General features: G+C 34.6%; 1 protein-coding gene across 1 annotated transcript in view; it reads left to right on the forward strand.

Moving 5' to 3' along the window:
• Nucleotides 1-23677, forward strand: part of si (sucrase-isomaltase) — a 221924-nt gene extending 198247 nt beyond the window's left edge. Inside the window, exons 47-48 of the mRNA XM_062068147.1 lie at nt 15079-15249; nt 23434-23677. Coding sequence (XP_061924131.1) covers nt 15079-15249; nt 23434-23511 — 249 coding nt within the window. The 3' untranslated portion in view covers nt 23512-23677. The remainder of the gene's footprint in view (nt 1-15078; nt 15250-23433) is intronic.
• The last annotated feature ends 459 nt before the right edge of the window (nt 23678-24136 follow it).

Here is a 24136-nt window from a genome sequence, read left to right on the forward strand (position 1 = left end):
TATGGGCATCTACATCAACTATATGCACTGCAAAAACTGAAATCTAAGTAAGATTACAAATCTCAAATAAGGGTGATATTTGCTTATTTTCTGTCTGATAAGATAATTCTTCTCACTAAGCAGATTTTATGTTAGAGTGTTTTACTTGTTTTAAGTGTTTTGGTCCTAAATGATCTCAGTAAGATATTACAGCTTGTTGCTGAGATTTGATGACCTATGTTGAGTAAAACATGCTTGAAACTAGAATATCAACTGTTGCAAAGCTGTGTCATCAACACTCACATGTATAAAACTGCTTTTTTAAAATAATAATTTCTTATTTCAAGCATGGAAAAAAAAAAATCATGATTTTGACACAATTGTGTCTCATAATTAAAACAGATGACAGCCAAATGGACTTTGCTGTTTTATTTTCAATGAAACAATAGAAAATACGTACTCCTATAGTAGTACAGTTGGCACAGTACAGTAAACTGACAGTTAATATTTAAACATTTAACATCTGACATTTCTAACAATTTTGAACAGAAAAGGTTCATGCACATTCAGGTAAATTTTTCAAAATTACAATTAATTATGTCAAGATAATGGCACTAGCATTTACTTAATTTAAGAATATTTTTCAACATATTGAGCAAAAAGGTCTTTTTTTTTTCTCTACCAAGAAAAGTGCACTTGTTATTAGTGAGAATATACTTATTTTAAGGTATTTTTGGGTTAATTGAGGTTAGCTAATTTTACTTGTTTTGGAAAGTCTTGACAAGCCAAATTTTCTTGTTCTATTGGCAGATAATTTTGCTTAGTTCAAATAAAATACCTCTAATTTTTGTATTTTTTTTTCTTGTTTTTGAGCACTGACTTTTTGCAGTGTGATTTGCCTGAGAAGCTGGACAGGACAAAAAAATAAAATTAAATAAAATTAAATTTTAAAAAATTACTTTTTGAATCTGATACCGATAATTTCCGATATTACATTTTAAAGCATTTATCGGCCAATAATATTGGCAGTCCGATATTATCGGACATCTCTAATAAATAGTCAAGAAAAACCTTGGATTAAAGCACAACTAACACACTTTGGGGCAACTTAAGGAGCAGCTTCCTTTAAGCAAGCTGAAGTGTGAAAATATGCAATAATAACTTTCAATTTGGCACACATAATGTTGTACGGCGAGGAATACCATAGGTCAGGGTCACTATAGCTGCTGCAAGAAGTACACTGCAAAAACTGAAATCTAAGTAAGATTAAATATCTCAAATAAGCGTGATATTTGCTTATTTTCTGTCTGATAAGATAATTCTTCTCACTGAGCAGATTTTATGTTAGAGTGTTTTACTTGTTTTAAGGGTTTTGGTCCTAAATGATCTCAGTAAGATATTACAGCTTGTTGCTGAGATTTTATGACCTATATTGAGTAAAACATGCTTGAAACTAGAACATCAACTGTTGCAAAGCTGTGTCATTAACACTCACAAGTATAAAACTACTTTTTTAAAGTAATAATTTCTTACTTCAAGCATGAAAAAAAAATCATGACTTTAACAAAATTGTGTCTCATAATTAAAACAGATGACAGCCAAATGGACTTTGCTGTTTTATTTTCAATGAAACAATAGAAAATACGTACCATATAGTAGTACAGTTGGCACAGTACAGTAAACAGACAGTTAATATTTAAACATTTAACATGTCACATTTCTAACAATTTTGAACAGAAATAATTCATGCACATTCAGGTAAATTCCTCAAAATTACAATTTAAAAAAATTTGGCCGGGGCCCGGGCTGTATATATGCACACTAATTGACTGAAAGACCACGCACTTGGCGCGATGATGTCATGTTATCGATGGAAAAATGCATTTTTAGACCATACGATTTGCCTGAGCGGCTAGGAGACCCCGAGAGTAACAAGCGGTTGCCTTGTTGCCTTTCCATTAAGAACAATAAATTAGTTTTAGTATAAGTTTGCTGGTTTCAAGAAATGTAATGCCGAGCGCATATCATTATGTCAAGATAATGGCACTAGCATTTACTTCATTTAAGAATATTTTTCAACATATTGAGCAAAAAAGGTGTATTTTGTTTTTCTACCAAGAAAAGTGCACTTGTTATTAGTGAGAATATTCTTATTTTAAGGTATTTTTGGGTTCATTGAGGTTAGCTAATTTTACTTGTTTTGGAAAGTCTTGACAAGCCAACATTTTCTTGTTCTATTGGCAGATAATTTTGCTTAGTTCAAATAAAATACCCATAATTTTTGTGTGATTTTTTCTTGTTTTTGAACACTGACTTTTTGCAGTGTACTTAGAAAAAAATGGGAACGCTAGTAAACAGAGTTTGAGACCCGTGATTTTGAACAATGCAGGTGATGACTCGGTTAAAAAAAAAAAAAAAGATGTGGCATTTTAAAGCTTCGTCGTCGTCGTCATGACATACAAAACATTTCAGCTTTACAGCCACGCGGCGGATTTAATCTCCTTTTGTAACAACTCTATATAAAAATGAGCGGATGCTTGGCCCGCGCCGCAGTTAATAGACCAACGCTGCCATCTCTAATAACGCTGAAGCAGAGACCCACAAAGAGCCTTCCTGTACATCCTATCAATATCTTGACAGGCCTGACTAGGGAATAATATTATGAAAGCAAGCGCTTTGTTTATTACCTTTTACTTTTAGAGGGAAGATACTTTGTTAAATGTCAGTGGCAGACGAGACGTGCAAGGTAAAATAGCTCAGATTCTTTAACAAGGAACTATAAAGGAGTTATGTTTTGCAAATGACTGCGTCGGAAAAGACCTGAGCGGCACGCGCATCATATTTATCTTTTAATCCATGAGCTTCGGCTTTCCAGATGCCATGTCCGCGCTGCAGGTGGTGCACAGCGTGGCGTTATGTCTGCATGAGGACGTGTGGATGTACCTACTTTATTTTGAAGGTGCTGACTTTACTCACATGAATAACACGCCCAGGGTTCACTTTACAGTAGCATAGTATTTATTCCTGCTTAAGGGTTGTAAACTGCCGATTCCGATGTCGATCATCCATGAGTGACACTGGCCGATATCACCTTAAAATGTTCAATGTATTTATGCTGACTGCTATTGACAGTTTGCATTATTTATTTTTCGGGCTATAATACGCACTAAAAATCATTGTATTTTCCCAAAACTCGACAGTGCGCCTTATAACCCGGTGCGCCTAATGCACGGAATAATTTTGGTTGTGCTTACCGACTTCGAAGCTATTTTATTTGGTAGATGGTGAAATGATAAGTGTGACCAGTAGATGGCAGTCACACATAAGAAATAAGTGTAGACTGCAATATGATGGCAGTCACACATAAGAGATATGTGTAGACTGCAATATGACTCGAGTAAACAACACCAACATGTTATATGTTCCATGGAAAATATAGAACATTACACACGGCGCTCAAAAATCTATCAACATGTTTTAGTACGACTTTGGTAAGCTATGAAGCCGCACCGCTTGATGAATTCCATCTACACTACTTAAAGTTTACTAAGCACTTGTTTCTTTCACATAATGACAAGTAATCTCTTGTTTAAGGCTAACTTAGCTATTAGCAAGCCTACTCCTGTCTTACTGCTGCTGTGTAACATGTTTAGCATCATCCTCCAGTAATAATGCAACTTAAATTTATTTAAAAAATGCAGTTTATTTACTGTGATGGAGGTGATTATTATTAGTTTAGGGGAGCGACTCCACACTGTGTATGGAGACACTTAAATAGTTGTTGTCAGCTGGGAACAAATGATAAATACAGTTTCAGGGAGAGGTATCAGGGTTGGTGATCGTCATTAAAAAGCATTAATTGGTACAGTTTGTCACTTTTTAAAAAACAAAAGCAGCCAGAAAAGTTTTTTTTCTAGTGATATGTGATATATACCACTGATACACCACTGATTTTCTTTCCAATCCGATACCGAGTAAAATTCACGCTGGTATGGGTGATACCGATCCGATACCCATACTTAGAGCAAACATACCTAATATGTCTGGAAAAATTTAAAACATTGTTTATTTCAAATAACGTGTCTCATAGCATCAAGAATACGAAAAAAGGTTATTAATGCATTTCAAACTCTGAAGTATATTGAGGTAGTGAATAACAATACAGTCAAGGTAATAAAACTAAAAAAAACAGGGCAAAATCATACAAAGTACATGAAAATTGTGTTTTAAACCATAAAAAAAGAAAATGAGTAAAATAAAAGAATAAAATAAATGTATTATTAAGAACTACCTTTTGCATAAAAACTAATTCACAACACAGTTACAAGAAAGTGAAAATACTGAACATGTAAATAACAACAAAATCATCCAACGTCAACACATTGCCTCATTCACAAGTTGATTTACTTTTTTGCACTGTGTTCCTGTTTATCAAATAACTAAAGTATCAAAAGTATCGATATTTTGATTTGAGAATCGATATTACAGCATAAGTATCTGGTATCAGTGGCATCGATATTTCAGTATTGATCTGCACATCACTAGTTTTTTTGGATGTACAATTTGTGTATCTGTCCATGAAACTACAATAAAGTAAGTAATAGGAAGACATTTTATTTTCTGGGGAGCTAAAGACCTACCAAACAGTATCGATATTGTTTTAAAATAAATTGTACTGCATCTGTAAGTTTCTTGCTAAAATGACCGAGAATTGTGCACACTAAAAAATGCTGGGTTATTTTGATAACCCGATTTTTGAGTTGCGAGTTTTGGGTTATTGAGTTATTTTTATGAAGAGCAATCAATGTTTTGGGTTGTAAGGATATCATTTTTTTAACTCAGTTTCTGGGTTTTCAAAACTATGAACCATTTTTGGGTTGTTTTTCAATGAGTAACGCATTTTTGGGTAAAAGGCTTTTTTTATTTTTTATTAAAAATATATTTTTTTCTTGAAGGGAATTCTATTATGGATTAATCTCAATAAAATTATTCACAATCACACATCTTATGTACATGAACATATTTGAGCATGCTGTATAGAACAACTATGACCATACACGGCAATTATTGTAAAAAAAAAAAATGTCACTCATATCTTGCTTTTGAGTATATTAAAATGGAATAAAAATAGTTTTGATCAGTAATCGGGAAGAAGTAGGACAAACCAGCAGTAAAATGTATAATTTTTAACCAACTATTGGGTCAAGGAGTGCTAAATTGCATTTGGAATAACCCAACATAGTAGTGAGCATAACTCAGCTTTTTTGTTAAATAAATTCAACCCAATAGTTGGGTTATGAATCAACCAACGTTGAGTTAGCATAACTCAACTTTTGGGTTAAATAAATCAACCCAATAGTTTGGTTGGTAATAACCCAACATTAAGTTATCATAACTAAACTTTTTGGTGAAATAATTCAACCCACTAGTTTGGTTGGGAATAACCCAACATTAAGTTGTCATAACTCAACTTTTGGGTTAAATAATTCAACCCAATAGTTTGGTTGGGAATAACCCAACATTAAGTTGTCATAACTCAACTTTTTGGTTACATAATTCAACCCAATATTCTGGTTGGGAATAACCCAACATTAAGTTATCTTAACTCAACTTTTGGGTTAAATAAATCAACCCAATAGTTTGGTTGGGAATAACCCAACATTAAGTTATCATAACTAAACTTTTTGGTGAAATAATTTAACCCAATAGTTTGGTTGGGAATAACCCAACATTAAGTTATCATAACTCAACTTTTTGGTTAAATAATTCAACCCAAAAGTTTGGTCGGGAATAACCCAACATTAACTTATCATAACTCAACATTTGGGTTAAATAATTAAACCCAATAGTTTGGTTGGGAATAACCCAACATTAAGTTATCATAACTCAACTTTTTGGTTAAATAATTCAACCCAAAAGTTTGGTCGGGAATAACCCAACATTAACTTATCATAACTCAACTTTTTGGTTATATAATTCAACACAAAAGTTGGGTTAAAAAAATTTAAATAACTCAAATAAAGGGTTTGTTCTTTTAACCAACTATTGGGTCAAGGAGCGCTAAATTGCGCAACTCAATAGTTGGGTTTGGAATAACCCAACATTGTAGTGAGCATAACTCAGCTTTTGTGTTAAAAAAATTCAACCCAATTGTTGGGTTAAGAATTAACCAACATTGAGTTAGTATAACTCAACTTTTGGGTTAAATAAATCAACTCAATAGTTTGGGTGGGAATAACCCAACATTAAGATATCATAACTCAACTATTTGGGTTACATAATTTAACCCAATAGTTTGGTTGGTAATAACCCAACATTAATTTATCATAACTCAACTTTTTGGTTAAATAATTCAACCCAATAGTGTGGTTGGTAATAACCCAACATTAAGTTATCATAACTCAACTTTTGGGTTAAATAAATCAACCCAATATTCTGGTTGGGAATAACCCAACATTAAGTTATCTTAACTCAACTTTTGGGTTAAATAAATCAACCCAATAGTTTGGTTGGGAATAACCCAACATTAAGTTATCATAACTACACTTTTTGGTGAAATAATTCAACCCAATAGTTTGGTTGGGAATAACCCAACATTAAGTTATCATAACTCAACTTTTTGGTTAAATAATTCAACCCAAAAGTTTGGTTGGGAATAACCCAACATTAACTTATCATAACTCAACATTTGGGTTAAATAATTAAACCCAATAGTTTGGTTGGGAATAACCCAACATTAACTTATCATAACTCAACTTTTTGGTTATATAATTCAACACAAAAGTTGGGTTAAAAAAATTAAAATAACTCAAATAAGGGGTTTGTTCTTTTAACCAACTATTGGGTCAAGGAGCGCTAAATTGCGCAACCCAATAGTTGGGTTTGGAATAACCCAACATTGTAGTGAGCATAACTCAGCTTTTGTGTTAAAAAAATCCAACCCAATAGTTGGGTTAAGAATTAACCAACATTGAGTTAGTATAACTCAACTTTTGGGTTAAATAAATCAACTCAAAAGATTTGTTGGGAATAACCCAACATTAAGATATCATAACTCAACTATTTGGGTTACATAATTCAACCCAATAGTTTGGTTGGTAATAACCCAACATTAATTTATCATAACTCAACTTTTTGGTTAAATAATTCAACCCAATAGTGTGGTTGGTAATAACCCAACATTAAGTTATCATAACTCAACTTTTGGGTTAAATAAATCAACCCAATAGTTTGGTTGGTAATAACCCAACATTAAGTTATCATAACTCAACTTTTTGGTTAAATAATTCAACCCAAAAGTTTGGTTGGGAATAACCCAACATTAACTTATCATAACTCAACATTTGGGTTAAATAATTAAACCCAATAGTTTGGTTGGGAATAACCCAACATTAACTTATCATAACTCTACTTTTTGGTTATATAATTCAACACAAAAGTTGGGTTAAAAAAAATTAAAATAACTCAAATAAGGGGTTTGTTCTTTTAACCAACTATTGGGTCAAGGAGCGCTAAATTGCGCAACCCAATAGTTGGGTTTGGAATAACCCAACATTGTAGTGAGCATAACTCAGCTTTTGTGTTAAAAAAAATTCAACCCAATAGTTGGGTTAAGAATTAACCAACATTGAGTTAGTATAACTCAACTTTTGGGTTAAATAAATCAACTCAATAGTTTGGTTGGGAATAACCCAACATTAAGATATCATAACTCAACTATTTGGGTTACATAATTCAACCCAATAGTTTGGTTGGTAATAACCCAACATTAATTTATCATAACTCAACTTTTTGGTTAAATAATTCAACCCAATAGTGTGGTTGGTAATAACCCAACATTAAGTTATCATAACTCAACTTTTGGGTTAAATAAATCAACCCAATATTCTGGTTGGGAATAACCCAACATTAAGTTATCTTAACTCAACTTTTGGGTTAAATAAATCAACCCAATAGTTTGGTTGGGAATAACCCAACATTAAGTTATCATAACTCAACTTTTTGGTTAAATAATTCAACCCAAAAGTTTGGTTGGGAATAACCCAACATTAACTTATCATAACTCAACATTTGGGTTAAATAATTAAACCCGATAGTTTGGTTGGGAATAACCCAACATTAACTTATCATAACTCAACTTTTTGGTTATATAATTCAACACAAAAGTTGGGTTAAAAAAATTAAAATAACTCAAATAAGGGGTTTGTTCTTTTAACCAACTATTGGGTCAAGGAGCGCTAAGTTGCGCAACCCAATAGTTGGGTTTGGAATAACCCAACATTGTAGTGAGCATAACTCAGCTTTTGTGTTAAAAAAATTCAACCCAATAGTTGGGTTAAGAATTAACCAACATTGAGTTAGTATAACTCAACTTTTGGGTTAAATGAATCAACTCAATAGTTTTGTTGGGAATAACCCAACATTAAGATATCATAACTCAACTATTTGGGTTTCATAATACAACCCAATAGTTTGGTTGGTAATAACCCAACATTAATTTATCATAACTCAACTTTTTGGTTAAATAATTCAACCCAATAGTGTGGTTGGTAATAACCCAACATTAAGTTATCATAACTCAACTTTTGGGTTAAATAAATCAACCCAATATTCTGGTTGGGAATAACCCAACATTAAGTTATCTTAACTCAACTTTTGGGTTAAATAAATCAACCCAATAGTTTGGTTGGGAATAACCCAACATTAAGTTATCATAACTACACTTTTTGGTGAAATAATTCAACCCAATAGTTTGGTTGGGAATAACCCAACATTAAGTTATCATAACTCAACTTTTTGGTTAAATAATTCAACCCAAAAGTTTGGTTGGGAATAACCCAACATTAACTTATCATAACTCAACATTTGGGTTAAATAATTAAACCCAATAGTTTGGTTGGGAATAACCCAACATGAACTTATCATAACTCAACTTTTTGGTTATATAATTCAACACAAAAGTTGGGTTAAAAAAAATAAAATAACTCAAATAAGGGGTTTGTTCTTTTAACCAACTATTGGGTCAAGGAGCGCTAAGTTGCGCAACCCAATAGTTGGGTTTGGAATGACCCAACATTGTAGTGAGCATAACTCAGCTTTTGTGTTAAAAAAATTCAACCCAATAGTTGGGTTAAGAATTAACCAACATTGAGTTAGTATAACTCAACGTTTGGGTTAAATGAATCAACTCAATAGTTTTGTTGGGAATAACCCAACATTAAGATATCATAACTCAACTATTTGGGTTTCATAATACAACCCAATAGTTTGGTTGGTAATAACCCAACATTAATTTATCATAACTCAACTTTTTGGTTAAATAATTCAACCCAATAGTGTGGTTGGTAATAACCCAACATTAAGTTATCATAACTCAACTTTTGGGTTAAATAAATCAACCCAATATTCTGGTTGGGAATAACCCAACATTAAGTTATCTTAACTCAACTTTTGGGTTAAATAAATCAACCCAGTAGTTTGGTTGGGAATAACCCAACATTAAGTTATCATAACTACACTTTTTGGTGAAATAATTCAACCCAATAGTTTGGTTGGGAATAACCCAACATTAAGTTATCATAACTCAACTTTTTGGTTAAATAATTCAACCCAAAAGTTTGGTTGGGAATAACCCAACATTAACTTATCATAACTCAACATTTGGGTTAAATAATTAAACCCAATAGTTTGGTTGGGAATAACCCAACATTAACTTATCATAACTCAACTTTTTGGTTATATAATTCAACACAAAAGTTGGGTTAAAAAAATTAAAATAACTCAGCTAAGGGGTTTGTTCTTTTAACCAACTATTGGGTCAAGGAGCGCTAAATTGCGCAACCCAATAGTTGGGTTTGGAATAACCCAACATTGTAGTGAGCATAACTCAGCTTTTGTGTTAAAAAAATTCAACCCAATAGTTGGGTTAAGAATTAACCAACATTGAGTTAGTATAACTCAACTTTTGGGTTAAATAAATCAACTCAAAAGATTTGTTGGGAATAACCCAACATTAAGATATCATAACTCAACTATTTGGGTTACATAATTCAACCCAATAGTTTGGTTGGTAATAACCCAACATTAATTTATCATAACTCAACTTTTTGGTTAAATAATTCAACCCAATAGTGTGGTTGGTAATAACCCAACATTAATTTATCATAACTCAACTTTTTGGTTAAATAATTCAACCCAATAGTGTGGTTGGTAATAACCCAACATTAAGTTATCATAACTCAACTTTTGGGTTAAATAAATCAACCCAATATTCTGGTTGGGAATAACCCAACATTAAGTTATCTTAACTCAACTTTTGGGTTAAATAAATCAACCCAATAGTTTGGTTGGTAATAACCCAACATTAAGTTATCATAACTCAACTTTTGGGTTAAATAATTCAACCAGATAGTGTGGTTGGTAATAACCCAACATTAAGTTATCATAACTCAACTTTTGGGTTAAATAAATCAACCCAATAGTTTGGTTGGTAATAACCCAACATTAAGTTATCATAGCTATAATAAATGATAAATGGGTTATACTTGTATAGCGCTTTTCTACCTTCAAGGTACTCAAAGCGCTTTGGCAGTATTTCCACATTTACCCATTCACACACAATAATTCAACCCAATAGTTTGGTTGGTAATAACCCAACATTATGTTACCATAACTCAACTTTTTGGTAAAATAATCCAACCCAATAGTTTGGTTGGGAATACCCCAACATTAAGTTATCATAGCTCAAATTTTTGGTTAAATAATTCAACACAAAAGTTGGGTTGAAAAATATAACCCAAAATGTTGAGTTAAAATAACTCAAATAAAGGGTTAAAATTGGGTTATTTTTTTGAACCCGACATGTTTTAGTGTGTGCTTGGCAGGCCCTGCATTAAAAAAAAGTCACCGATCAGTGGGACTAATGGGACTAACCCAGACCCGTTCTCTTTTCGGCCGAGCAAAGGCGCACAATCGCACACACAGACACACATTAATGAGCATGCATTTAATCCCAAACATTCGTGGGCACACACACACACACACACACACACACACACAGGCGTCGTACACACACTGCGTGGTGCACACATACGGCAACCAGTGCCAAACATCTGTGGCTGTCCTCTGCCTACCATCAGGCTCATTCCAAAGCAATTTCACACAGCGATAAAGCAGGCACACTGTCTGACAGCCAAGGGGAGGAGGAAAAGCAAGAAAGCATCTGTGTGTGTGTCTGTGTGTGTGTGTGTGTGTGTGTGTGTTTGTGTTTATGTGAACAGGCAGATGTGAGGAGATGAGGATAAGTTGGGCAACGAGGCCAAAGCTGCCTTGCAGATTAGCACATCGCATGCCTTTTTGGATGACACTGAACGTAAACGTGTGTGTGTGTGCATGTGTGTGTGTGTGTGTGTGTGTGTGAGTGTGTGTGTGTGTGTGTTCCTTCCTCTAGGAGTTTTGGACTGAGAAAAAAAAAGTTTTGCAATCTCAGAACATTGGATTCTATTTTAAGAGGATGCTGTTACCTACTTAATAAAAATAAAAAAAAGTTTGTATACATTAAAAAGTGGAAGAGAAAAATAAGAATGTGGCTTCGAGCCATGAAGGAGGCTTTTTTTAGTGACCTTCAACTTTGCTCGAGGCAATTCACTGAATTGCAAACATTCTCTCCTCTGAGGGAGGGAGGACGTATGCTAACTTTAATGCTCGTTTAAAAAAGGACCCTGCACTGTGAGGAAAGTGGATCCTACTACAGAGGGGTCTTGTCTGTGCTACACTAGAGGTGTCAAAGTCGTTTTCACTGAGGGCCACATCGCAGTTATGTTCGGCCCCAGTGGGCCGCTTCTAATTATTACACAATATTTTTTAATGCATTTTATTAGCAGAGTTTTTTTAAACTAAAATGTAAAAAAAAAGAAAAAAAGGGGGAATTTCACCTCAAAATGTAGTGTGTATTATTGTAAATGGAAAAACAGTACTGCTGTTTTTATGGTAAAAAAAAAAAAAAAATGCAGCTCAGATGCCAGAATTTTACTGTAAAATGTATATGTTTTTTTTACTGTAAATAAAAAAACTGCAATTTCACAGTAAAATGTCAGCATATGAGCTGCCAGTTTGTTTGTTTGTTTGTTTTTTACCGCAAATGAACATCTGTAGATTTTTCGGTGAATTACTGTAAATGCCAAAACCGCACCACCGTTCACTACAGTAAAAACAGTACAGTTTATTACAGTAAAGACAAAAATGCTGTAAAAACCACAGTAAATTTCACAATTTTACCATGAAATCTATTTCTACTTTTACATCGCACAATTTGATGGATAACTTGCTTTGAAATCAATATTATTAGTATGTATTTCTATTAAAAAAATGGTTTGAATGTTTGATAATATATTTTTGCATAATTAGACAATATTTAAGTCAACATAATTTGCAATTACATGGAGCATATATCTTTTTTTTCTCCCAAAATACAAATAAATAATACATTTAGTAAGAAAAGTTACAGTATTTTATTGACACATAGTATTTCCAGGCTTTCGACGGCCATATAAAATTAAGTGGCGGGCCACATCTGGCCCCCGGGCCTTGAGTTTGACACGTGTATACTACACTTGAGTTTGCATACACGTCATATTATCCAATGAGCACTCGCCCCCTTATTTGTTCTCCAACTTTCAACGAATCAGCAAGCAGCAATATATATATATATATATATATATATATATATATATATATATATATATATATATATATATATATACCGTAATTTCCGGACTATAAGCCGCTACTTTTTCCCCTCGTTCTGGTCCCTGCGGCTTATACAAGGGTGCGGCTTATTTACGGCCTGTTCTTCTCCGACACCGACGAAGAGGATTTCGGTGGTTTTAGTACGCAGGAGGAAGACGATGACACAATGATTAAAGACTGACTTTTCATATACCGGTAGGCTGGTTATTTTGATAACGTACATGCGAGCACTTTGTATTACTTTGCACCGTTGTATTATTTGTACTCTGCACGAATGCTGTTCGCCATGTCAAATATGTGAAAGTTTGATTGAATGATTGAAAGATTTATAGTTAATAAATGGGACGCTTTGCGTTCCCAAACAGTCATCTCTATCCCGACAATCCCCTCCGTGGTAGCAGGAACCCCTATATACTACGGTAATTACACATCAAAACCCTGCGGCTTATAGTCGGGTGCGGCTTATATATGGAGCAATCTGTATTTTCCCCTAAATTTAGCTGGTGCGGCTTATAGTCAGGTGCGGCTTATAGTCCGGAAATTACGGTATATATTAGGGCTGTGAATCTTTGGGTGTCCCACGATTCGATTCAAAGTCGATTCTTGGGGTCACGATTCGATTCAAAATCGATTTTTTTTTTCAATTCAACACGATTCTCGATTCAAAAACAATTGTTTCCCGATTCAAAAGGATTGTCTATTCATTCAATACATAGGATTTCAGCAGGATCTACCCCAGTCTGCTGACATGCAAGCAGAGTAGTAGATTTTTGTAAAAAGCTTTTATAATTGTAAAGGACAATGTTTTGTCAACTGATTGCAATAATTTAAATTTGTTTCAACTATTAAATGAACAAGAAATATGACTTATTTTATCATTGTGAAAATATTGGACGCAGTGTGTTGTCAAGCTGATGAGATGCGATGCAAGTGTAAGCCACTGTGACACTATTGTTCTTTATTTTATTTTTTTTATAAATGTCTAATGATAATGTCAATGAGAGATTTTTAATCACTGCTACGTTAAAATTGTAACTAATATTGATACTGTTGTTGATAATATTCATTTTTGTTTCACTACTTTTGGTTTGTTCTGTCTCTCCTCTCAATTGCTCTGTTTATTGCAGTTCTGAGTATTGCCGGGTCGGGTTTGGTTTTGGAATTGGATTGCATTGTTATGGTATTGCTGTGTATTGTTTTGTTGGATTGATTAATTTCATTTTTTATTTTAGATAAATACATGTAAAATAAAAAATAGATTTTTTAAAAATGAGAATCGATTCTGAATCGCACAACGTGAGAATCGCGATTCGAATTCAAATCGATTTTTTCCCACACCCCTAATATATATATATACACTACCGTTCAAAAGTTTAGGGTCACATTGAAATGTCCTTATTTTTGAAGGAAAAGCACTGTACTTTTCAATGAAGATAACTTTAAACTAGTCTTAACTTTAAAGAAATACACTCTATACATTGCTAATGTGGTAAATGACAATTCTAGCTGCAAATGTCTGGTTTTTGGTGCAATATCTACATAGGTGTATAGAGGCCCATTTCCAGCAACTATCACTCCAGTGTTCTAATGGTACAATGTGTTTGCTCATTGGCTCAGAAGGCTAATTGATGATTAGAAAACCCTTGTGCAATCATGTTCACACATCTGAAAACAGTTTAGCTCGTTACAGAAGCTACAAAACTGACCTTCCTTTGAGCAGATTGAGTTTCTGGAGCATCACATTTGTGGGGTCAATTAAAGGCTCAAAATGGCCAGAAAAAGAGAACTTTCATCTGAAACTCGACAGTCTATTCTTGTTCTTAGAAATGAAGGCTATTCCACAAAATTGTTTGGGTGACCCCAAACTTTTGACCGGTAGTATATATATATATATATATATATATATATATATATATATATATATATATATATATATATATATATATATATATATATATATATATATATATATATATTATATACCCATCCGAACATTCCAAGACTTGCTGGAAAATAAAATAAATCCAACTGTGTGAAAATAGTCTTACAGTTTCTGTTCAAAAGACGGTTTATCTTTAGTTGAAAGAATTGATGTGGGTGGAATTAGGACTCTTGACCTCAACCCCATCGAATTCCGTTGGGGCAATCACGGACAGTGATTTTTTTTACACAGGCGCATTCAAACCTCCGGTTAACCTTTTTTATTCGAACACATGTTGGATGAGAGAAATGTGACCCGAACGAGGATTTTCAATCGGGCTTACTGAACCTCTTCACCTTTGAACAACAAACTGCTTTTCTCCTCATCTCATCTCGTTTTTTTTTGTTTTTTTTGCTTTTCCCTCTTTCCAGACTACCTTGACGTGTAAGGTTGTCCAAAATGGCCTGTTTGCAGCTGACCATTTGATCCTGGGGGTAGTAAAAGTGTGGGGGACGGGCAGTGCTCCCATCACGAATGTGACACTGACGGATGTGGCCGAAGACTCGTTTTCTTTGACATATCAGCATAATGCTGAGACCCAGGTGAGTACTTTTACGCATAAACATTTGACGTACGCAAAAAAAATACTTTGGCGCCAAACCAAAAAATACTATGGTTCTATACTACCACTTGTCTTTACTGTTCATGTATTTTCTTTTCTTCCGAAATATTTTCTTTTTTTTTTTTTTTTTTGTCCTGTCCAGTCCAGCTTCTCAGGCAAATCATTCAATCATTCCGAAATATTTTCAAAGTCAAGGGGCACTGTAATAAATAAACACAAATAAGGCTTTCATAATACTACTTAGCCATGGTACAGACCTAGATTAACTGTTAACCTAACCCATACTTGCCAACCCTCCCGTTTTTAGCGGGAGAATCCCGGTATTCAGCGCCTCTCCCGACAACCTCCCGGCAGAGATTTTCTCCCGACAAACTCCCGGTATTCAGCCGGAGATGGAGGCCACGCCCCCTCCAGCTCAATGCGGACCTGAGACTGAGTGGGGACAGCCTGTTCTCACGTCCGCTTTCCCAGAATATAAACAGCTTGCCTGCCCAAAGACGTCATAACATCTAGGGCTTTTATAGAGTGCACAACTGCGCACACCACAAGGAGACGAAGCAGAAGAACGAGGAAATTACAGACATGGCGGCCGAAATGATAGACTCATCATGAACGGAGAAGTTAAACAGGACAATACTGCCATCTAATGGCTAGCCACCGGAACACTGAAATTCAAGTATTTTTTTTTTTTTCTATGTAAATAAAATAAATATATATATATATATATATATATATATATATATATATATATATATATATATATATATATATATATATATATATATATATATATATATATATATATATATATATATATATATATATATATATATATATATATATATATATATATATAGCTAGAATTCACTGAAAGTCAAGTATTTCATATATATATATATATATATATATATATATATATATATATATATATATATATATATACAGTATATATATATATATGAAATATATATGAAATACTCGAGTTGGTGAATTCTAGCTGTAAATAACCACGCCCCCACCCCACGATATTGGAGGTCTCAAAGTTGGCAAGTATGACCTAACCTAAAGGGTTAACTTAACCTAAAGGGCCCATCTAATTCTGGCAATATTTGCACTTATTTCATAGTTCTGGACCTAAAAATAAACACACTGAAGATTTTAGGCTTGTGTCAGCCTGCTGATGTCACCTACAGAAGACTGCAGGCAATTGCATGTGTTTTGATATCATCTTCATCCAAAAATCGCAGATTTTATTTTTGCGCGGAATTCGAAGGAACGATCAAATGTGTCTGCCAGATGCATTGTTGAAGGTTGGAGCAATGCAACTAAAGAAAGCACACATTTCCAAATGATGGGAATATCGGGAAAGAAGTGTTGTGTTTAAAAACTCTAGCCGTATCAGGAGCACCCTTGAGGGGCGAAAGACTGAATCAGAACCTTCAGGAAAACAAAGAAAGAAGAGTTGACCCGGTTGTAGAAGTTGCTTCCTAGCAGTTCCACTGTACGCACGTCACCGAAGCCGTGCAGTTTTTAACAAAGTTTCTATGCTCAACAATGAATGTATTTTCAGAAGTCTGTGACTTTTCAGTCTCTCCCAGTCCTTCTCTCTTCCCCTGCTCTCGGCCGCTTACTGATAAAGACAACAGATGATTAGATTAACACGTACCACCTCTTAAATCCAATCACCTGTCAGCTGTGTGTCGCCGTCAGCCCCCATCCGATGGTGCTCGTCCTCAGCACCATAGACAGAGGCGGTGACCTTTGCTCCTGCAGGCGCGCTGGCCACACCTCCCCCCACGCCGGTGTTTAAAAAACGAGAGAAAAAGAAGCCAAGCTGCTAGTTTTCTATTTTGTGTCCTCTTCTACTGATGTTTCTGTACTGAGATTTCCTCTTAATGCTTGAGGAAATGCCGAAAAAGCATGAGGAAAAATCAATCAATCAATCAAAGTTTATTCATATAGCCCTAAATCACAAGTGTCTCAAAGGGCTGCACAAGCCACAACAACACCCTCGGCTCAGATCCCACATCAGGGCAAGAAAAAACTCAACCCAATGGGATACAATGAGAAACCTTAGAAGGGACCGCGGATGCAACTATTGTAAAGTATCAAACAACAGAAGAATAAGTGATTATTACATTTTAACAGAAGTGTAGATAGAACATGTTAAAAAAGAAAGTAAGCAGATATTAACAATAAATGAACAAGTAGATTAATAATTCATTTTCTACCACTTGTCCTTAATAATTTTGACAAAATAATAGATTGGAAAATGACACAATATGTTACTGCATATGTCAGCAGCTAAATGAGGAGCCTTTGTTTGCTTACTTACTAATAAAAGACAAGTTGTCTTGTATGTTCACTAATTTATTTAAGGACAAACTTGCAATAAGAAACATATGTTTAATGTACCGTAAGATGTTTTCTTAAAATAAAGCCAATAATGCAATTTTTTGTGGTCCCCTTTATTTAGAAAAGTACCGAAAAGTATCAAAATAATTTTGGTACCGGTGGTACCAAAATATTGGCATCCGGACAACACTAGTCCACATAGAAACTGAAGTTAAAGGCCTACTGAAATGATTTTTTTTAATTTAAACGGAGATAGCAGATCCATTCTATGTGTCATACTTGATCATTTCGCGATATTGCCATATTTTTGCTGAAAGGATTTAGTAGAGAACATCAACGATAAAGGTCGCAACTTTTGGTCGCTGATAAAAAAAAAGCCTTGCCTGTACCGGAAGTAGCGTGACGTCACCGGAGGAAGGACTCCTCACATTTCCCCATTGTTTACACCAGCAGCGAGAGCGATTCGGACCGAGAAAGCGACGATTACCCCATTAATTTGAGCGAGGATGAAAGATTTGTGGATGAGGAAAATGAGAGTGAAGGACTACAGTGCAGTGCAGGACGTATCTTTTTTCGCTCTGACCGTAACTTAGGTACAAGGGTTCATTGGATTCCACACTTTCTCCTTTTTCTATTGTTGATCACGGATTTGTATTTTAAACCACCTCGGATACTATATCCTCTTGAAAATGAGAGTCGAGAACGCGAAATGGACATTCACAGTGACTTTTATCTCCACAACAATATATCGGCGAAGCTCTTTAGCTACTGAGCTAACGTGATAGCATCGGGCTCAAATGCAGCTAGAAACAAAATAAATAAATCCCTGACTGGAAGGATAGACAGAAGATCAACAATACTATTAAACCGTGGACATGTAAATACACGGTTAATAATTCCCAGCTTGGCGAAGCTTAACAATGCTGTTGCTAACGACGCCATTGAAGCTAACTTAGCTACGGAACCTCGACAGAGCTATGATAAAAACATTAGCTCTGCACCTACGCCAGCCAGCCCTCATCTGCTCAACACCCGTGCTCACCTGCGTTCCAACGATCGACGGAAGGACGAAGGACTTCACTCGATCATCCGTGCGGTAGGCGGCTAGCGTCGGCTAGCGCGTCTGCTATCCAAGTCAAAGTCCTCCTGGTTGTGTTGCTGTATTCTGCCGCTAATACACCGATCCCACCTACAACTTTCTTCTTTGCAGTCTTCATTGTTCATTAAACAAATTGCAAAAGATTCACCAACACAGACGTCCAGAATACTGTGGAATTTTGAGATGAAAACAGAGCTTTTTTGTATTGGATTCAATGGGGTACCAATACTTCCGTTTCAACCATTGACGTTACGCGCATACGTCATCATACATAGACGTTTTCAACCGGAAGTTTAGCGGGAAATTTAAAATTGCACTTTATAAGTTAACCCGGCCATATTGGCATGTGTTGCAATGTTAAGATTTCATCATTGATATATAAACTATCAGACTGCGTGGTCGGTAGTAGTGGCTTTCAGTAGGCCTTTAATTCACGTCTCTGACTATGATCAATCACAATCAATGGCTTTGTTTTTTTATTATTAGAGTTGGTTTTGCGTTTTAAAATTACGCACACGTACTTTGTACCAAGGACGGAGCTATTTATTTTCTCATGTCAACGGAAAAAATGTAACCCGACTTTCCCTTGGCTGTTGACGTCTTCTAAGGTTCAACGGTCAAGTTAGCGCACAACAATGCAAAACGGTCTTAGTCAAGGACACTTCAGTAAGATGGATGTTTACCAAAACAGGATCTGAACTCACTTCATTAAGATAAAGGACAGTCTCTAATAATCAGGTGGTAGGTCGCAGGCATAGTGATCAGAATTCTTAGAAGAGATGAGGTCTTTGGAGGAGATCTTGTTGAATTGACTGAGGTCGGTGATGAAGTGGAAATATTTACATATATTTGTAGATAAACTATGAAGTGCAGATTATTCCATTCCTAACTTTGACTTTGTTTGGAGGATTTTGAAGGATTTACAGTAACTCATCACCGGAGCAGTTTCCAGCACAGGATGCTTTTTAAAGACTTGTCTGTGGTTTGTGTAGCTGACTCTGACTGTGCATTGATACTATTGATATTTGGTTCCCGGTACCAAAATGTATTTTGATACTTTTATACCTTTCAAAATAAAAGGGACCACAAAAACATTTAATTGTTGGCTTCATTTTAACAAAAAAAATCTTACGATACGTTTAAACATATGGTTCTTATTGCACTCAAAGAACTATTTTAGAAGAATAAAATAAAAATGTAAGGATTTTTTGTTGCACTCAAAGAACAATTTACAATTTTCCATATTACATATAGTCTGCCATAATCTACGATTAAATTAAAATAGAATATAAAGCTTTATTGACATTATAGGCTATGATTTATGGTTGCCACTCTTAATCTGTGCTGTAAGAAAAATACAATCAAAAATACAATATGGCTGAAACTACATAAATACAACATGTAGCAGGTAAAACATGCACTGTTCAAGATAAAACAACAATACTAGCAATTTGCACATTTCAGCCATTTTACCTGCATTAATGTGCGCTACGTGGGCGGTTTTAACACTCTAATATTTGTCATCAAGCCAAGCAGAGGATTTTAGAAGATTAAAATAAAAATTAAAGGCAATAAACACATTGACCTTTTTATGTTGCACTCAAAGAACAATTTACAATTTTCCATATTACATATACTCTGCCGTAATCTACGATTAGGTTAGAATGGAATAGAAAGCTTTATTGGCATTATGCTTTATGATTTATGGTTGCCACTCTTGATCTGTGCTGTAAGAAAAATACAATCAAAAACACAATATGGCTGAAACTACACAGATGCGACGTGTAGCAGGTAAAACACGCAATTTTTCAAGATCAATCAAAAATAGTAGCCATTTGTTACAAATTTCAGTCACTTGCATTAGTTGCGCTACGTGGGCGGTTTTAACTCTAATATTTGTCATCAAGCCACGCAGAAGATTTTAGAAGATTCAAATAAAAATTAAAGGCATTAAACACATTGGCCTTCTTTTGTTGCACTTAAAGAACAATTTACAAATTTCCATATTACATATAGTCTGCCATAATCTAGAATTAGGTTATAATAGAATAGAAAGCTTTATTGGCATTATGCTTTATGATTTATGGTTGCCACTTTTGGTCTGTGCTGTAAGAAAAATACAATACTTTATATTTTATTGTTTTGATTTTGTACATTGTCCTTGAGTGCCCAGAAAGGCGCCTTATTAGTAAAATGTATTATTATTATTATTATTATTATTAATATGGCTGAAACTACACAGATACGACATGTAGCAGGTAAAACAACAAGATGAAACAAAAATACTAGCAATGTGTTACAAATTTCAGTCATTTCACTTGCATTAGTTTGCGCCACGTGGGCGGTTTTCACTCGCTAATATTTGTCATCAAGCCAAGCAGACAATTTTAGAAGATTCAAATAAAAATTAAAGGCATTAAACACATTGGCCTTTTTTTTGTTGCACTCAAAGAACAATTTACAATTTTCCATATTACATATAGTATGCCATAATCTACAATTAGGTTATAGTAGAATAGAAAGCTTTATTGGCATTATGCTTTATGATTTATGGTTGTCACTTTTGGTCTGTGCTGTAAGAAAAATACAATATGGCTGAAACTACACATTTACAACATGTAGCAGGTAAAACACACATTGTTCAAGATGAAACTAAAATACTAGCAATTTGTTACAAATTTCAGTCATTTTACTTGCATTAATGTGCGCTACATTGGCGGTTTTAACTCTCTAATATTTGTCATCAAGCCAAGCAGAGGATTTTAGAAAATAAAAATAAAAATTAAAGGCAATAAACACATTGGCCTTTTTTTGTTGCACTCAAAGAACAATTTACAATTTTCCATATTACATATAGTCTGCTGTAATCTACGATTAGGTTATAATAGAATAGAAAGCTTTATTGGCGTTATGCTTTATGATTTATGGTTACCACTCTCGGTCTGTGCTTTGAGAAAAACAATCAACAATACAATATGGCTGAAACTACAAAAATACGACATGTAGCAGGTAAAACACACGTTGTTCAAGATGAAACAAAAATAGTAGCAATTTGTTACTCATTTCAGTCATTTCACTTGCATTAGTTTGCGCTACGTGGGCGGCTTTTACTCGCTAATATTTGGCATCAAGCCAAGCAGATGTGTCCGTGTTTACGTATCTACTTGTGCACAGAAGGGGAGCAAGTTAACTTTATTATCCGTCGATCTGACTGCTTGTCATTTAATTGTTTAGCTAAATTTGGAGCATAAGTGGTAATACTTTAATAACGCCACCTTTGGTGAGGCATGTTGAAAGCAGCGTGGCACTTTCGTGTTTAACGCGTCATCTTTATCGATAGTTTTGAAGCCCGAATACCTTCATACTGCGCTTCACACAGCTCTTTTATTAACCAGTAGAATTGCCTCTAATTGCCATATTTCCTCTCCTCGATGTTTCTCTTTGTGCGCTACAAAACAGGATTTTGTTTTGAAAACAAGTATTATTCAACTTAATTCTTAAATTAAACATCATTGGGATGTTGCAGACTCTTTAGACACAATTTTCTATATGGGGGGTAACCAGAATATCTTATTTGAATACCGTATTTCCTTGAATTGCCGCCGGGTATATATTATCCGCATGCCTCGTTTTACCGCCGGGTCAAACTCGTTTCGCAAAATAATTAGCGCATGCTTAGAATTACTGTCGGGTCAAACTTGTTTAGCAAAATAATTAGCGCATGTCTCGTTTTACCGCTGGGTCAAACTCGTTTCGCAGAATAATTAGCATATGCCTCGTTTTACCGCCGGGTCAAACTCGTCACGTCACGACTGACACTTCACCTTTCAAGGCATCATTTTCCAAAATGGAGGAGGCTAATTTCAATAATTTAAAATCGCATAAAGGGAAGAAGATAAAGAGCTATTCAGTAGGATTTAAGGTCCAAGCTATTGAATATGCTAAAAAGAACAGTAAAAATGTTTTATTAATAGAGCTGCGTGTGTCAAATATGAGTCATTAAATGACTCCCGCCTCATGGTAGAGGGCGCTAGTGATCCCAGGAATCATTCTTGCGACTACTCGGCTGCAGAAGAAGTGACAACAACAGTTTTCTAAACAGGACTTTCAATCGAAGCAGGAGGTAATAATTAAAGGAAGATCTCCATCGAGACAGAGAGACTTTTAAAACTGAAGACAGATAAGGAAGACTTCTATAAACAAGTTATCGATGCTTTTGTTCAGAAGGAGCGGCGCATGGACTTCATTCATAAGTAAAGGTAAGACCATAATAACGTTTTTTTTATTACCGGTAAATGTGCTTTTCATGATGGTATCCTTACATCACACTCAAATTTATAAGCGCAGGCCTAAATTTACAGCATGCCTTTGGTAAGCGCCGTAGTGAGAAGAGGTTTTAAATTAATTACCGCCCCGGCGCTAATTCAAGGAAATACGGTAATTATTTTATTATATTTAATTATATTTTAAAAAATTAAAGCAGACAAAAACATATTTATTCATGCTAAAAAAAAAAAAAAAAAGCAAATAGCTCTTAAAACGAAAACTAAAATCCTAGGAATACAATTTTAAATATTGGCAAGTGGCAAATAACTAGCAGTGTGTGAAGTAGTGAAACAATAAAACAAAATGTGTTTTTTGTATTTCACAGCTCGCATTCTTGAAAACTGTCTTTTTTTAATTAAACATGTATTTTTCTTTCATCGCCAGGAGCTGAAGATAGATGCGACTGCGAGGTCTGTCCGTGTGGATCAAGGCTTTAAGATTACATGGAGGGCCGGTGTCTGATGTGATGTTCATCCGGGGGATATTCAACATCCCGGTGCAGAAAGGGTCATTTATACGATTGTAAATTATTCTTACCAAAAGATGCATTCACAGTTGAACTCAGCACAACACATTTAAGAGGAAATTTCACAATGTAAAATCCATTTGCTGTCAAAATAATTTTCCAAATAAATTGTATTCACCCTTCACGCCAGTCGTCTTGATTTCTGTTTTTGTACCACTCAGTTTTCATTCCATGTTCCCCACTCTGCATATTTTACATTGTTTTAAAATCCCAAAAGTTGTTCCAGCCATATTTCCTGATATAATTAGACCGACAATACTTGCAAAGTTATTCGGCATTAATAGTAAGGGTGAATATAGATGCCAAATATTCAATAGATTAAGGGATTTTTAGTTGGTGGGGTCAACAAATAGTGTTTGATATGCAGATTTTACAGTTGTTATGACATATTTTGGGCAGAAATTCATGGATCTGATAGTGGAGGAAAGTGTTGAGAAGTGAATAATTGTTAGAATAATTATGTGTAAGTTATCACACAACTCTTATGCTTAAAGGCCGTTGCTGTAGTTATTATCAATTGTGCCGAAGTTGTATTTTTCTATCTGTGCGAAGAGACAACTT

Source organism: Entelurus aequoreus, linkage group LG13, assembly GCF_033978785.1.
Source record: "Entelurus aequoreus isolate RoL-2023_Sb linkage group LG13, RoL_Eaeq_v1.1, whole genome shotgun sequence".
Lineage (NCBI taxonomy): Eukaryota > Metazoa > Chordata > Actinopteri > Syngnathiformes > Syngnathidae > Entelurus > Entelurus aequoreus.